Source organism: Camelina sativa, chromosome 4, assembly GCF_030686135.1.
Source record: "Camelina sativa cultivar CO46 ecotype springtype chromosome 4, ASM3068613v1".
Classification (NCBI taxonomy): Eukaryota; Viridiplantae; Streptophyta; class Magnoliopsida; order Brassicales; family Brassicaceae; genus Camelina; species Camelina sativa.
Window position 1 is genome coordinate 21,505,340 of NC_141883.1, and position 16,552 is coordinate 21,521,891.

Below are 16,552 nucleotides of genomic sequence, written 5' to 3' on the forward strand. Positions count from 1 at the left end.
TGTTTTCGGCATGCTTTTATTTCATGGCCCAATCTCCAAACGCCCAATCCGACAAATGGTGGTCCAGATTATCATCTACTAAAGTACAAGTATGCTCTTAGTTCTTCTTTGTCTACCCTTAGCAAACATAGATGGTGTGTTCTGAAAGCTTTTGTCCAAAGTTTGCAAATAGCTCATAACACAACTTTGTGGCTTTGGCTATACAAGATTTCTTTGAGAACTCTGACATTAGATTCACCTAGGATTGTGGAACATGAGTCTATAAGCTTCCGACTGAAAGGTTGTTTGTGCCCAACTCATACGCTTATGAGAACCTTGCCTATTGAAACATCTAGGATTATAACTCATGTTATTAAAGGCTTGAAGAAGATCGACATTATGATCATTTATCGCTTAAGAGCGGTGATTACCGAAGCTTCTTCAGCCCCTTTATCCCATACCCGGTTCATGAACCTACTTAAGTGCATTGTAACCTCTTATTGGATATGTTTTATATCCTCAAGAGCTTAGAACCGAAGCTTCACCCACCTCTTTTCAGCCAAAACTTGTCTGTTTTGTTCAAAACTAATTTGACCAAGCCTGCTTTGCTTTATCTTTGGTCATTCTGGCTACATGTTTTGTGTGGATTTCTTAATCTCCTTGGCCAAGGACTACAAGTGAGAGAGAACCCATTTGTATTGTTATAGTTTGACATCTATCATTTGCATCGAGTTTTAGTTTTCTTTGCAAAGTTTTTTTGTAATGGCTTAAAGATGTATGGTCTATCGCCCTGCAATCCAACTTATTCACCTGATGACTTCAAGCCAATCTACTTAGTACTTTTTCCATCTTTTGGATCTTATGGCTTGAAGATTACCCTCGTTCCAACAGAAGTTACCTTCTGACTTGAGATCCACATCCTCTTACCTTGGACCTTAAAACCATGATCCCGGAACCTCTGCCATAGCACTACTAGAGTACTTTGTCTCGGCTAGTTGTTTGGCTTTGGACTCTTCTACAACGTCTAAGTGTCTATTGACCTAGAGAATCCTGTCATCTATCGAGTCTTTCGATGATGATCATTCAAGCATTTGTGATCTCACATGTTCCTATTTGCTTTAAAGCATTTGTCTCGTAGCTCCTATTGTGTTTACCTCGATATTTTTTATTTCTTTGTTTATGGTATTGGGGAATATCCACTTTTATAACTCTTTAAACTTTGAGATATTTGAATCTACATCCTTCTACCTTGATTTAGTTTAAATGAATGAAATCATGTAGTGTTCAAAATGAAAAATACTCCATAAAAATGACAAATAAAAAGGACAAAGTTAGTCTGACCAAATTGGTTTTTTTTTTTTTTTTCATGTAACAACTCGATCTAGTAGATCATGCGGCTACAACTACTAATAATCTTATATTTGCATTCGTTATAGTTAAGCAGTTCAATTTAATAACACTGTTTTGAAAATCACAAATTATTCTAACTTTCATGAAATATTATCGACAATAAATTCTCCGGTTTCACACACAAATAGTTTTACATTACATGCTTTATGGATAATATGGAAGAAAAAAATTGAGAAACTTTACATAATTAAATTAGAACAATCTGCGCCATTAAAGATGGTTCAATAGTTTTTTTGAAGTTTATTTTGTCACTTAGTACATAATTTGATAGTACATGATTCCTATATTTTTTGTCGTGATCTCTCTAAACTTGGAAAAAGACAAATAAAATGACAAACGATGAACTTAGACCGACTTGATTTTAAATAATGCCGCGATCTAGTGTGCACGTAGCTAAATTATCTTGGATCAATTATATTTTGTCGACAACCCATAAATTCGATATGACTAAACAAATGTTGACTTGTATTGACTTAAACTAAAAGTTAATAGTCGGATCGAGAGAGATAGATAGAGATAGATGGCTACAACTACAAACAAATGAAAAAAAAATGAGAACGGGATCATCACTATCTCTATCACTCTATCAAATCAATGTGACCAAAATCTCAATCATACATATACTTGTTAGGTACGTTTCTTTATTTTAATTTTTGTCCTTTTTCTCTAGAGATTAGATTGATTCCAATCACAATTCGCTTTTCCTTGCATCCTCGAGTTCTCGACCGACAAATATACCTTAAATTAATGCAACATTTTATTTTTACAATCTCTGTCATATCAGATTCTTCCCTTTTCTCTCCTGCAAAGCACACGCATGCATCATGTATGTTATAAACCATTTCTTTACCTAGCAAGACAAAATTGCTTTTTCTTTTTCTTTTTTAAAAGATTGTGTAATTCGTCCATGATAGAACGAGTTAAGAATATCGAGTTTTTTTTTTTTTTGGTTTTAATGTTAAACAAGAATATCGAGTTATACTCAGCATGCACATCTTTCTGTAAACGAAAAAACAATATTCCAATGTCTTACATTGAATATAAACAATCGAGATAGCATAGTATTGTACAAATCGAATAGCACAATTGTAAAAATAATGTCTTGGCTGTTATGTTAAAAGAATGATACGAAATATATGTTTGTAAGTTATAAATACAAAACCAAAAATTATAAACAAACAAATATTGAACAGAAATCGGTGTCGGGTATATATTGGTAAATTAATAGAAACAGTGAAAATCTACTAATCACAGATTATTCTTCTCATCTATCGTTCAACGTATTACCACTCCTAATAAGGATGAAATTACTTCATGATTACTTACACAAACATATGATAATGTTCAAGTTTAAATCTGATTATTGATTACAAAAGTATAAATTTAGGTGAAGATATGAAGAAGGGTGCATGGGGGTACAGCCACCTATAAAAGTTATGATTGCATTTCAATCATTGCCCACGAGCGCAACCGAACAACACATCAATCTCTTTCCCTTCAATTCATTTTTATTTTATCCCTACCGTTTTTACTTTGCTCGATATATAAGTTTATGTAATTACAAATTTCTCATTCTTTGAATCATATCGTCCCACTACTTTTTGGAAACTAGTCATTGCTCACATTCGTTCAAAAAATAAAATAAAAAGTCATTGCTCACAATGTTTGACTATTTCCCTTCTATTCTTTTTGTCTTTACCTTTCTCCATTTAAGGCTTAGCTAAAATGAATATGCTAAATGAATAGTTAAATTGAATTGATATGGCTCATTTTTTTAATTACTCCAAAAAATTTATTATATATTATTTTAAAAGGAACAATTTGTATAGAATATCTGCTAAATATCTCTAAAAATTAATTCACTTAAATTATTTTATCGATGGATTTCTAACTAAACATATCACAATCCAAAATTAATTTTGAGAATAACGCATACTTTATTCAAGGTTTTTGCATATAATATAAATATAGAATTTTTTTTTTGAATGTTTTTCTCCGACATGAAACCATTAACTCATTCTTTATAGACAAAACATAATTATGTAATTAACAGAAAAAGAAACATAATCATGCAGAGGAAAAACCTAAGTAAATGGAAGAGGAGGCTAAACTTTAAATAAAAAAGCCCCATGAAGCAAATGGAGTATTAAGTAAAAGAAAACTACTTTTAACTAACAAAAGTTAAGTGTATGTGTGTGGTTAATGGCAAACATTAGTAAGACAAATTCTAGATTGTTTATGAAAAGTAATAATTATTAAATTGTGGCTTGTAATTGACTGTAGTAAAAAAAGGACTTTACAATATCGTATATATATATTAAAAAACGAAAAGTATTATTTTATAATTGATAAGAAATATATTAAAAAAAAAAAAAAGAAGAGGAGAGAAAGAAGAGAAGAGAAGAGTGTTGAGTTGTTGCTTGTTGCTTGTTGGACCCTCCTCTTAAGTTTTCGCATGGGGTTAACATTATAGCAAAATTCCCCTTTTACTTTCGGCTCTGCTCCCTTTCCAGATTTCATTCTTGTTATATATTATTATCATAATTAGTTTCTATCCACCGATTTTATATTTTATTGTTATCTGTCATTGTTTTATCTCTATAAGCATTGAATTTCCTATAAATAAAAACCAATTGGGCTGAGATTTGTTTGCGATTGTTACTGCTCATAAATGTTAATGGGTCACTAAAGTATTCAAATATTCATAAAATTTCCTTTCAATCTTTAAGCAAATTTTGTTTGTTTCAATGTTGCCTGATGTTGCTGACAAAATAATATATTTAAAAAGCTAATTACACAAACAAAATGACGAAAACTACATCAAGAAAGATAAAATTAATGTCAAGCAAAATAGGAGTATTAACCAAACCAAAATATAAAGATCTAAATTAATCATTTTGGGTTGGTCTTTATATAGTGATGTATTTTAAATTCTTACACGAATATGACCCTTGAGACTTATTCTCTTTTGAAGGAAGAAGATTTTGCGCTTCTAGAACCGTAGCCAAGATTAGAGATAATGTTTTTCAGTGGTTTCATGCGCAGTCCTTAGCCGATGCAGATGCAGTAATTGAGAGGTCAAATGCGGCTCTGGGAAAAAAGGTTGGTCTCCTCTGATCTATGGCTGGCTAAAATGCAACCTAGGATCTTTATGGGATAAAGAAACGAGTACAGGAGGAGCTGCTTGGGTATTAAGAAACAAGAAAAGGGAAACTCTTATGCATAGTCGAAGATTCTTTGCTTCAATTTTTAGCAAGATGGATGCTAGTCTTCTATGTTGGTTATGGGCAATTGAAAGTATGAAAAGCCTAAATTTTGATAAGATTGTTTTCGCTTCTGAGGATTCTGCTCTTATAGGAGCGGTCCAAAGACCTCCAGCTTGGCCTTCTTTCAAGTTTCAGTCTCGTTCTGTAGGAATTGCCCTGGGAATTTTTTTGTAGTGGAAACTGTTGTTAGAAGAAAGAAGCTTTAACCTTGTCGCTCAAGGATCGCCGTCAATCTTATGTAGCAATCGGGTATCCCTTTTGGCTTCATAACCTTTTTGTCTCTGACTGTGCTTCTATTCGTTTATAGAACTTTTCAAAGTGGCTATTTTGATTGTCCTTGCTTCTTTTTTGTATGCCGGTTAGTGGATGCATTTGTAAAGATAAAACAGCTTAACATCCTTTCTAATATATATTATTCAGAGAAAAAAAAAAAAAAAACGACCCTTGAGACTTGAGAGCATGTGTCCCAAGTCCCAACATAAGCAACAAGAGACGTGTTGTGTAACTTGTGTTTGGATATACTACATATAATAAGATCAATAGAATGTATTTTCCTAATAATATAGATACACATTAGCACGAGGTGCTTTGAATTTGGATTCTAGTAATCTTTTCTTATCAACAAGTGACTTTGGATTTTAGTAATCTTTTTTTATGAACAAATGAAGCCAAGTTTTCAAAAGTTTAAAGGATAATTAGTATAAATAAAACGAATGGAAAGACTTAAATAAAATCAGATGTCGTCCAGCGGTTAGGATATCTGGCTTTCACCCAGGAGACCCGGGTTCGATTCTCGATATCGGAGTTTTTATTCCTTTTAATTTTAATTTTAAATCAATTTAGTGCTGGTTCGTACTTGTGACCTCTTTTCTTCTTTAGTTGTTCAGTCATCATTGATTACACTAAATCCCTGTACACGAAATTGGCGAAGGGATTAGAGATGTCATTACTCAATCTAAGAGACTACTCAATTTTAAATTTGTGGTTTGCAAACAAGAAAAAGAGAAATTAACCGCCAAAAAAAATTAGATTTCGTATTTTTTGGGTTTTTTCTCTTTTTCTTGTTTGCAAATCACAAATTTAAAATTGAGTAGTCTCTTAGATTGAGTAATGACATCTCTAATCCCTTCACCAATTTCGTTATTAAAAACCTTCATTTTATTAATAACGGTAGATCCATACTTACGACATAATGACTGTTAATTCTAATGACGGAAATATTAACCAGAGTTAAACTATAACCCCATGTGGTTAATTAGAGGGAACTAAAGACATTGTTGCCCTCTTCTTCTTCCCCCAAATCGATTTCGAGTTTTAGAACCTTAGCACCTTAAAAGCGAATTTTCTTCTCAAACTTCAAATCCCGAATTTATTTGATTGCGATGATAGTTACCGTTTGAGTAGTTGCGGTTCTGGTTGATTGTTTGGTGTGTTCGTTGCAGAATCGACTGATAGATGAGGTATGAAACCATTGTTAATGTCAATTGTAATATTTAGGGTTCTAGGATTCTAAAACTCAAAATCGATTTGGGGGAAGAAGAAGAGGGTAACAATGTCTTTAGTTCCCTCTAATTAACCACGTGGGATTATATTTTAACCCTGGTTAACATTTCCATCATTAGAGTTAACAGTCGTTATATCGTAAGTATGAATCTACCGTTATTAATAAAATGAATGTTTTTAAAGACAACGGAAATTAAACCATGTATTTTTTGGGAAATTTAATAACTAGAGGAATTAAACGACAAAAAAAAATTAAAAAACATATTTTTCAGGTTTTTTCCCACAAGAAAAATCTAAGATAATCTCTCAAATAAAACAAAAACTACCAAGCAAACTCTCAGTGGTAGTCTAATATGTATGTAATCAATTTTCGACATTTTTTCACTAATCAAGTTTTATCATCCGGAAACACAGTTTATCGGTAAACATATAACAAAGTTAGCTATCAAGTTCAACGGTAACAAACAGAATTGATTCATAGGTAAACAAAAGAGATTCTCAAGTTTTAAAGTTTTAAACATGCGGGGATCATCAGCGAGCATACTCACGCGACTCTGATCTCTCAGAACGCTTGTACTCACGTTCATATCTGTAGTCATCTTCCTCCATTTTGTCATAGCGATTGCTGTACCGGTCTGTGTCCCCCTGATCGTCTTCGTAGTAGCCACGGGTCTCTTTTGGCTCCCCACGTTTGTCTCGGTCGTACTCCGTATCTCTTTCACGGGATCGACCACCACCTTCATGCTCATATTCACCTCCTTCATAATCCCGGTCCCTCTTTCTACTGCGCTCTCGGTCATGATCCCTTGAAGAACGATCCCGTCCCCTGTCACGGTCACGGCGGTCTCTGTCTCCTCTATCACGTGTCCGGTCACGATCACGTCTGCTTTCTCTGCCTCCTTGGTCCCGGTCTCTGTGGTGCTTATCCTCTCTCGGTCTGTCACGAGACCGCTCTCGAGGTTGTTCATGAGACAGCTCACGAGACCTTTCTCGTTCCCTTTCTTTTCCCTTTTCCCGAGATTTCTCACTGGAGACAAGGCCACAACATTATCAGCACAATAACAGTCACAAGGCAAAAGAGTTAAGTACGAATGACAATATCTTTACCGCTCCTCCCGTGGTTTTGATGGCTCCTCTGACTGGGAGATTCTTCCTTGCGGTTGTTGTTCCCCAACAACTTCTTCACCACCACCAACTCTTGAGGTCCCAAGTCCACCACCAAGCCTGCGTGGACGCCAGTTTGGGACGGTTCTACCTCTCTCGACATCAACCAAAACTCTTCTACCGTCAATCTTTTGTCCATCAGCTTGTTTATATGCAGCTGTCAGAAGAGTACAAAACACGATGCAAATCAGTTAAAAAGAGCAAACATCTCAGGGAGACAAGAAAAAGGGGTTGAAAGAAAACAGATGCGAACAGACCTTTCATGTCACGGGTGTGCATGTACTCAATGAAAGCATATCCTTTGGGTTTATTGGTCAGCTGATCAGCTACCAAATGAACCTGAGAAGGTTTGGAAGAAGACTTTAACATTTCTAAAGATGTGAGAATAAATTAGTTTCCAGACAAAATGTTTCATATCAAAACAGACATGCAACTCTATAAGGCAGGCAACCTTCATGTTGTGTCCAAATCCGAGAATGTCACCACCCACATCAAGAATTGGCAGAAAAATGGATGCATTGCAGCAAGGGTCTAATAAACCACCCCTTACCAGGGTATTGAAACTCAGATAACTAAAAATGTATTTAAAAGTGAACCATATCACCTTCATAGTAGCCCAAATCCCAGATACTGAATATTTATAGATGTTATTATAGAAAAAGGGAGAATGTTTTATGATACTCCCGACTCCAACTATTAACACTGTAAAGAGTTAATAATAAAGAGCTTTCTATACAATGCCTCAATTGCAGGATGAAGCATTTTCTTTGAACAGAATGGCTTTGGAAGATAGGCAGAAAATAATTATAACTAGCTTATCAGGATGAGTTGAGGTCATTACAGATTCTGAAAATACCTAATCGACTAGGTAAACCGTGCGCCTAGAACCTCTATATCATAGTAAGATGATAATGTATTTGTTCTCTGAAGGGGGCAAGGAAAAAAAGCAAAACTATACAAGAACGTCTTAAGCAAAAGCCTTGGAGAGAGGAGGTTTGTGACATTATACGAGATGCACTTATGCATCTATATAAGCTCTAAGAGACTTGATGGCTTTTACACAGTCCAAAGAAGAAGGTATGCACAGCAGTTTAAAAGTAGAATGGCTGTTTTGGTATAGCAAATGATGCAAACTTATAAGAGACTGAAAATTATTAACCTTGGAAACCTTTGTACATGAAATTTTAACCTATTGAGCAAAGAGCGTGAGAGAGGGAAGCCATTTTACAAATTCTTACCGAACCCGCAAGGGAATGCTCAGAATAACCTACCTGTTTAATTGGTCCATAAGATTCAAACTCCCTTTTAATCTTACTCTCAGAAGATTCGTAGTTCTGCAAGACAATAACAGACCAAAGTTAAGCACAACATAACTCAACTGTCTAACAAAAGTCATTCTAACCCAAAGAAAGTAAAAATAAAACAATAATAAGAAGCACAACTTACGAGTCTTGAAACGAACAATGTCTTGTATGGATCTCCAGTAGCATTTGGATCATTATTGGGGTCATCTGCATATAAAAATTCAAATTAAGTTGAATCCTCAAACCTAAGAGGGCATAGAAAGCCAAGGAACACAAAATAACATATAGAGTGGATTACATTTCTTCAAGTCCTCAGCAGCCTTTTCAACACCTTTCTCCAGTCGTAATTTATGAATCCTCTCCCGTTTCTGTGACTGGACCATGAAACACAAAAACACGCGATTATAAGAAACTAAATCCAGTAAAAGCTCACATAACAAAAACAGTTCAAGAGGTGTATCGTACAGGTAATTCAACTTCTGGCTTAGGTGGAGCGTACTCTGGATCCCCAGGATTAGCAAATTTACTCACAAACTGAGCCATACCTAAAATGAAATACACAAAGACAAAAATCAAATCCAACGCTCGTGATAATATAAAAGTTTAAGACACACACAATCAGATATACAACAAGTTCAGACCAGTATAAGGCGGGCATTTTCTCTTCTCCGGTGGTGGCTTATACTCCAACGGCGGCCGTGGCTCAAAGAGTCTCAATAGATTGTTTGTTAAGCCAGTAGGGTGGCTTTGACCCATCTGCAATACATAAAAAAGATACATCAACATTCAACAACACTAAAGCTACAATAAATCTTCCCTGATCAAGCCTTACATCAACTAGAGTATCCAGACTGATTCCAAACTCTAAAGATAAGCTCAAGATCATTAACCCTAGAATCATAAATCTCAGTGCAATCAAATATAGAATCGTAGGAGAAGCATTAAACGAAGTTGAGTATTCAATTGAAGAAGTAGAACCATTAGATAGACAACGAATACTAAAATCTAGAGAGAGAGAGAGGGAGAAGATTAATAAGAGTAATCAGCGAATTTGAGGTAAGAAGAGACGAACCAGCTTAAGCTGAAGAACACTGGCTCTGTTCTGAGTTTTAGGGCGCGCCTGAACGGCGGCGTTTGGGTTACGCATAAAAGGATCGCCGGAGTCTCCCATGGCGACAAGAGATCTCGGAAGCTCTGCTAGGGTTTTTGCAGGAGGATGCGGATGGAGGATTTGTTGTTGTTGCAGGGACAAATCAAAATTAACAAAACCCAAATATAATTCCTTAACCGGGTTTTGGTTATTAGAAAACCGGGTTGAGATCTGAATGATCACGACGATATGTCGAAAAAGACGCCGTGTTGATATAACCTCGTTCGTACTTTAAACCCTCTAACTGAACAAGAGTGTTCTTTTCTTAATATTGTTTGATATGTAAACAAGGTTGATAATTCTTAATATTTTTTTTTTGTTTTTGTTTATGTATTTTGTCATTCATATTTTGATTTTTAATTCACATTCTATACTCCACTTGATTTAATTTGTAATACTCTAGTGAGTTCATCTCTACATTAGCATATCCAAAGTAAAGATTAGAGAAGGATTCTCAAACTTGATTTCCTTTTTGTGTGATGGTTAGAATTAATATTTTTGATTATGCATTGATAATTGTTTTTTTATAGCCATCAAAATTTCATTATACATATATAATGTTAAATATAAAAATATAAGCAGAGAAAAAAGGAATAATATTTTTTTAAAAGTAAGATATATATTAAACAAAATGTGTAATCAAATTCTTACAATGATATCTCAACTGATTTTTCAACCATGCAAGAACATAAACAAAACCCATAAAATATATAGGATATGAGATATGAAGAGAGCAGGATAAGAGAATGGAGTTACCGTTACAATGTTTTTCTTTTACATCAAATGAGTTACAAACTTACAATTACAATTTACAGTGTGTTTAAATAAAAATGAATGGAGAAAAAAAGTCAATACACAGTTTATGTAATTTCAGAACAAGTTAATAGCAAAGTGATAAATACAAATATGGATTAATGTATATAACTCAATGTGTTATATTTTTGTTTTAATTAAAAATAAATATTATATTTGTAAAAACAAAATGGCAAATGGATAAAAAGTAGATAATGAAACTTTATATACCTCATATTTATTGAGAACAAGTTGATGAAGAACCATAATATCACGCCATAGACGTTTAACACTAACCAAACTTTGTGTTAACTCAGAGAAATAATTATCAATAACAAATCTGAAAACTAGATAGTAATAGGTAATTTCTTTGAAAGTTTGAATACTACAAAACAGAGTTTGATTTCATACGAACTATTTGGCAGAGAAAAATTAAACAAAGCCAAAGATTTTCAAATGCAATGGATGGTAAAATTGTGGTTAAGAAGTCAAACATGGTGGATGAAAACAACCTTGAACAGTTCATCAATAAATTAAACCACAAAACATTGTCAAGTACTCGGATGTTACCTCGAGACTGAAGTTCCTATGATGGTCTATGAATTTATTCCCAATGGAGATCTCTCTAACCTTCTTTATCAATGGATGTCGCTGATGCACTTAAATGTTTAGATCAAGATTTACTGCAGTGACATCAAGAACTCTAATATCATGTTTGATGAGAACCACAAAGTCAAAGTCTCTGACTTTAAATTTTCAAGTCGTCAAATGTGTGTTGGCTTAATTGCTGTGTATATATTTTGTTAGCTAACAACTAATCCATCATCTATTATTTTATGTGTGGTTAAATGATTTCTCACTAAATTTCATCAAAAAAAAAAGCTATACATTTATATGCAATAAATTAACAAAACATATGCATTTCTAAAGCAAAATTAATGCATTTTCTTGAACCACATTTTGCCATTGCTTCCTTACTCTTTCTAATATTTTTCAAATCTTTAAGAGAAAAAACATATTCAAAGAAAAAAAAGAATACATAAACATGAGAATATAATTAAAATTTAAATCAATTAACCAAGTTGAGAACAAAAAATAGTTATTGCATAGCTCTTGCAGAATCAAAATTACTAAATGGAAAAGTTGATCATTTCTGCAAAATGAAAGGCTAAATCTTGCACAATTGATGCTATTGTTTACCTGAATTTGGTTTTACTTTTACCATAACTTGAAATTAATTAATCTGTGAGATATTTATCTTTATTGTTTGAAACAATGAACGTGCAGTATGAATACAATCTCATTACTTTGCTTATACAGATTATTAGAATAAACGTTCTCGAGTGGATTATTGTAACTAAGATTTGGAGATCTCACGGTGTCTATATGTATTAGCAACGTATTTCATAATATACGATTTGTTTTGATTGACGTGAAATGTTGCAATTAGTAGAAGATCAGGGTTTGATGTTTGGTGATGGAGGAACTGGACTTATCCCATCTGTTGCCCTCTATGTCAGCAGATAACATAACATAACTTAGTATTCAGCTTTCTTACTTGATGTTACTACTGGGTTTGCTTGGAGTTGATATCTCTAACATGATAAATCTGGATATTATGAACATTGTACTGATTTAAGTAGCCATGCTTGCACAACTTTTTTTGTTAAACTGATCAAATATGGATGCTCTTATATGTTAAACTGATTAAATCTGGATGCCAATAAAACTCTTTGTTTGTCGCTTTACTCTTATTTTCGCAGATATGGAGTGGCTTGGAACCAATGAACTCTCTCCGTTCCTTAGTGGCCTACGTCCACAATGTAAGTCTTCTGTAGGATCATATAAATGAAATCAATAACTAATATGAATGAAATCATATTAGCGGAGGATTTTTTTTTTTGTCACTAAGCGGAGGATCATATGAATGAAATCATATTAACACTGATGTTATTTTTGGTAGACATGGTTAAGGGTTTCTCAGAAACTTCACACAACAAGTCAAGTGGTCGTACGTCCAATCGTGGTTCTGTTTACTCCACCTTATGGTGTGTAACTTGGAATTCACTTGTTCTTGAAGCCATTACCTCATCATTCTCAGTACAAGTAGCTGTCTTTCTGGTTGCTGCTATGTCTGCTTTAGGTTTTGCAGGATTTGTACTACTTAACTGGCTTTAATTTGCTTTTATATCCTTCAAGCAAACAAACTGCTTTTAAGGTGATCCTTTATATTGTTGGTTCTGCTAGCACTTTAATCCCTTTTCTTATACTTCTCTACTCTCTCTTCCACAATTAGTTGATACATATGTAATCCAACAATAAATCTTACTCTGAATTTTGTAAAATATGTTTAATATTTTGAATTTTGTTTAATTTTATTGTTTTCTATTTTATGTAATATAAATAATTTCAATTTTATTGTATTGTCATTTGAGATTATTAAAATTTTATAATTACTAGATAATTGTTTCAAAATTAATATTTAAATCATTGAATAACTTTCTTTAGAATACTCTAGTGGAAGGATGATTTTGTTGAAGTAGTTAATGGGTTGTTTTGATTAGTTTAATATAAATTATATGATTAATTTATTGCCATGGTCTAATTGGTCTACACTTGGTTTCGATCAACGACTTATACAAACCGGCCTGGATATTGAATCGGATCTGATAAAAATATTAATTGACACTTTATTTATACGAAATTACACGTGGCTAACCAAAACACTGGTCACTAGGAAGTGGACCAGGAACCGACCCATTACCCAAGAACTGAAGACCGAACACCACAAGAATGGCTAAAACCGACAGATACGACAAGCCCTCCACAGCACCCAACAAACCAAACGGCCCATTTGGCAGACCCGACCCGGTTTTTGTCTTGGTGTACAGAGACCAACCAACGATTCCAACAACCACCAAGTAGCTCACACCTTCCAACGCTCCGATTGAACCAGCTGGTCCTGGAGGCAAGCCACACCCCGTGGTCTTCAGAGTGTAGAGGGACCATCCAATAACTGGCGTCGACACTAAACCACCGGCTATAGCTGCCGTCTCCAGAAATCCACCAGTGTCACTATTGTCCTTGGCCTTGGCTACTATGACCCTACCTGACGGCTTAACTGATCGCCGGATCAAATTTCCCCGGTGAAACGACGGTTGAAGAGAGGCAGAGATCGGAGATAGTAGAAGCATTTTAGGAGAGAGAGCTAGAAAAGTAAGAGATAGGGAGAGAAATATTGGATTTTGGAACTCTCAACCGTTACCACACAAAATAGCAAAACTCTCTGCATAAGCTTTTCAGAAGCCTTCACGACCGTTTGATCATAATGCATCACAAAGACACTAGGACAATCCTAGCCAAAACCATCCTGACCAATTCTGATACGACATGTGTAAGTGTAGTGGATGTAAAACAAAAGACAGATATAACTCAAAAGATTTATCCACATAAGCATCTTACAAGACCCTCTAAGAGAGGAACAAGGTCTCGAAACTCTTCCTTTGGGTCTTTTTTTTGTTTGTTTTTGTGTTTTTCTTTCCCTCCATAAAGTGGGGTTTCTAAAAGGGCGGTAAATCCAAGCTGAGTAACCGTCATTTGAAAATCCACCAGCCTGACCATAACTGACATTTGAACATTCAGATATAGCCGCCCTAATCCAGAAGGAGCAGAGCTTCATTCCCATCTAAAAACTCATCAAACTAGAGATTCTGATCTGTAATATGTGACATGTTCAACCTTCCTCATCATCAACACCATCATCATCATCGTTGTCGTCATCATCATCGTCATCATCATCCTCGCCATCATCATCATCATCTCGTTTTCTCTTTGATCGAGATGATGATGGCAAGGACTGGTCAGGGATTGGCAGGTCATTTTCGACTTCTTCTTCTTCATCCGGATCGTTGTCCTCATTTATGGGCTCAATGTCGCTACCCACAGCATCATGATCTTCTACTTGAGACACTGGCTGAACAAGGTACCCTTCACCTGACTCTTCATCCTATCAAATTCATCAAATTCTAAGTTAGCACTAAACACAAAAGCAACAATTTGGTAAATCAAAACTTTATGCTTCAAAACATTCTAGCAATAAAAGGGTCAACGTCGGCTTTGATTGTCTTCACATAACACAACAGGGTTAACTGTAAACCTAACCTGGTACTTTATGCTAACACGACACGGTTCACTGTAAATCTAACCTGATACTTTATGCAGCAAACAACTCAACGCAAATAGTCTAAACCAGCAGGAACAATAGATTGATCCCTAAAGTCACATCTTAAGTGTACACTAACAATCACCAAAGTTCTAACATCTATCTATGAACAGCAGCGGGTCAGTCAACTTAAGCATAAATTTTCTCCAAAATAAGTAGCAAGTCTATCACAAGAACATATATGCAGCAACTAGGAACCCAAACAATGCATTTCATGTATCACATGGCATAACATTTGTGAGTACCAAGTATCTCACCTCCTCTTCAGCATCATCATCTTCATCCCCAAACTCCACATCATCCTCAACCCCTTGGTCATCTTCCCCAGTCTCGCCATCACCGTCTTCATCGTCATCCCCTTGCTCATGCCCATCAATCTCTCCTGCGTTCATCAACCTCCCTGTACTCCCTGACCCACCAAGACCACGATCATCATTATCAACTTCCTCTTCCTCCTCATCCTCTTCGTCATCTTCCTCATCATCAACCCCATCTTCCTCATTATCACTATCTTCAATTTCATGCACCTCAACCACATCATTATCTTCACCAACTTCCTCCTCATCAATCTCCTCCCCAGACTCACTATCATCCCCATCATCTTCCCCTACTTCCTCCCCATCCCCATCTACAGCTTGAAGACGGAATCCATTAGCACGATAACTCGTCCCGTTAACTCCAGCAGCCTGCTCAGACTCATCATCCTCCGCATCACTCTCTTCATCCTCATCAACATCCACAACCCCATCAAGCCTATCACTATGCCCATTACTCATCCAAGGAGCCTCTGTTCTCTCATCTCCATCAACCTCCCCACTCCCAGGATCCTCCTCATCACCTTCCTCCTCTTCCTCTTCATCCTCCTCATCTTCCTCATCATCATCTTCATCATCAGACTCAGGCCTCTCATTCCCTTCAGCATCAGTCTTATCCAAATACTTCAAAGTTTTAATCAACCCAAAAACCCTAGATCGATAATCCTTAACCCTAGTGACAGGACACTCATACAGATCAAGAGAGACAAGCTTCAACTCAGCCAAAGGAGCTAGATCCTCAACAAACTGGATCCGGTTATTGGACAAATCCAAATCACGCAACGAATCAAGACCAGCTTCAACGAGAAACTCCAAACCAACAGTGATCCGGTTATCAGATAAGATCAGCTTCTGCAAGTTACCAAGCCGAGGGAACTGCTCAAGCGAAGAAACGCCGATGTTAGCTACAGAGAGATGCTCAAGATTCTGAAACTTCTCGAGAACACTCGGCGGTGGTAAACGTCCTTGAACGCATTTCACAGCGCCGTCGAGTGTTAGCGTTCGTGTAGCTAACCTATCCGTTTGACCATCTAGAGCCGCTTCAACAGCTCTTTCCCAAATCTCATCCATCAAACAACGACAAAAGAACACAAACCCACTCTTTAATAAGCTCACAACACACCGTTATATAAAAAGCGTATTCACCTCTCTGTATCTCTCTCACTCTCAAACAGAAAACAGCTACAAAAAAAACTGGCGGAGAAGAAGATTTCACAACAGAGCGAAAAAGGTAAAAAACAGAGGAAACGGAGAAATCTAGATGATGGGTAAGAGATTGATTAAAACAAACAAAAAAAAAAAGCCCCTCTTTTTGAAACCGAAACCCTAATTTTGTAGGGTCACACACCACCACCCAGTCGCCACTAAAACCTCGTGAGGAAGACGAAAACCTAACCTTGTTTTTTGCTCTTCTCTTCTTTAATTGATTGAGAAATCCGGGTCGGGTC

At 35.6% G+C, this 16,552-nt stretch overlaps 3 protein-coding genes across 5 annotated transcripts; all 3 read right to left on the reverse strand.

The window, feature by feature from the left end:
* Positions 1-6,514: 6,514 nt before the first annotated feature.
* LOC104780891 (U1 small nuclear ribonucleoprotein 70 kDa-like) lies at positions 6,515-9,957 on the reverse strand. Of its 3 annotated transcripts, XM_010505431.3 has the most exons (9): positions 9,699-9,957; positions 9,268-9,382; positions 9,092-9,171; positions 8,925-9,000; positions 8,769-8,833; positions 8,594-8,656; positions 7,580-7,661; positions 7,266-7,479; positions 6,515-7,185 (listed from the first exon to the last, which is right to left on the reverse strand). In XM_010505431.3, exons 1-9 carry the CDS (start codon positions 9,795-9,797, stop codon positions 6,690-6,692), a joined length of 1,290 nt encoding a protein of 429 aa, XP_010503733.1. In that variant the 5' UTR covers positions 9,798-9,957; the 3' UTR covers positions 6,515-6,689. The 3 variants fall into 3 exon arrangements, with proteins under 3 accessions (XP_010503733.1, XP_087366606.1, XP_087366605.1); XM_087510480.1 differs by lacking the exon at positions 9,699-9,957 and having other exon boundaries at positions 7,774-8,656; XM_087510479.1 differs by lacking the exon at positions 9,699-9,957 and having other exon boundaries at positions 7,750-8,656.
* A 3,278-nt stretch (positions 9,958-13,235) lies between these two features.
* On the reverse strand, positions 13,236-13,762 carry LOC104780892 (uncharacterized). Its single transcript, XM_010505432.2, has one exon. It carries the CDS (start codon positions 13,760-13,762, stop codon positions 13,283-13,285), a length of 480 nt encoding a protein of 159 aa, XP_010503734.1. The 3' UTR covers positions 13,236-13,282.
* Positions 13,236-16,552, reverse strand: LOC104780894 (acidic leucine-rich nuclear phosphoprotein 32-related protein). Its single transcript, XM_010505433.3, has 2 exons — positions 15,048-16,552; positions 13,236-14,574 (listed from the first exon to the last, which is right to left on the reverse strand). Exons 1-2 carry the CDS (start codon positions 16,173-16,175, stop codon positions 14,302-14,304), a joined length of 1,401 nt encoding a protein of 466 aa, XP_010503735.2. The 5' UTR covers positions 16,176-16,552; the 3' UTR covers positions 13,236-14,301.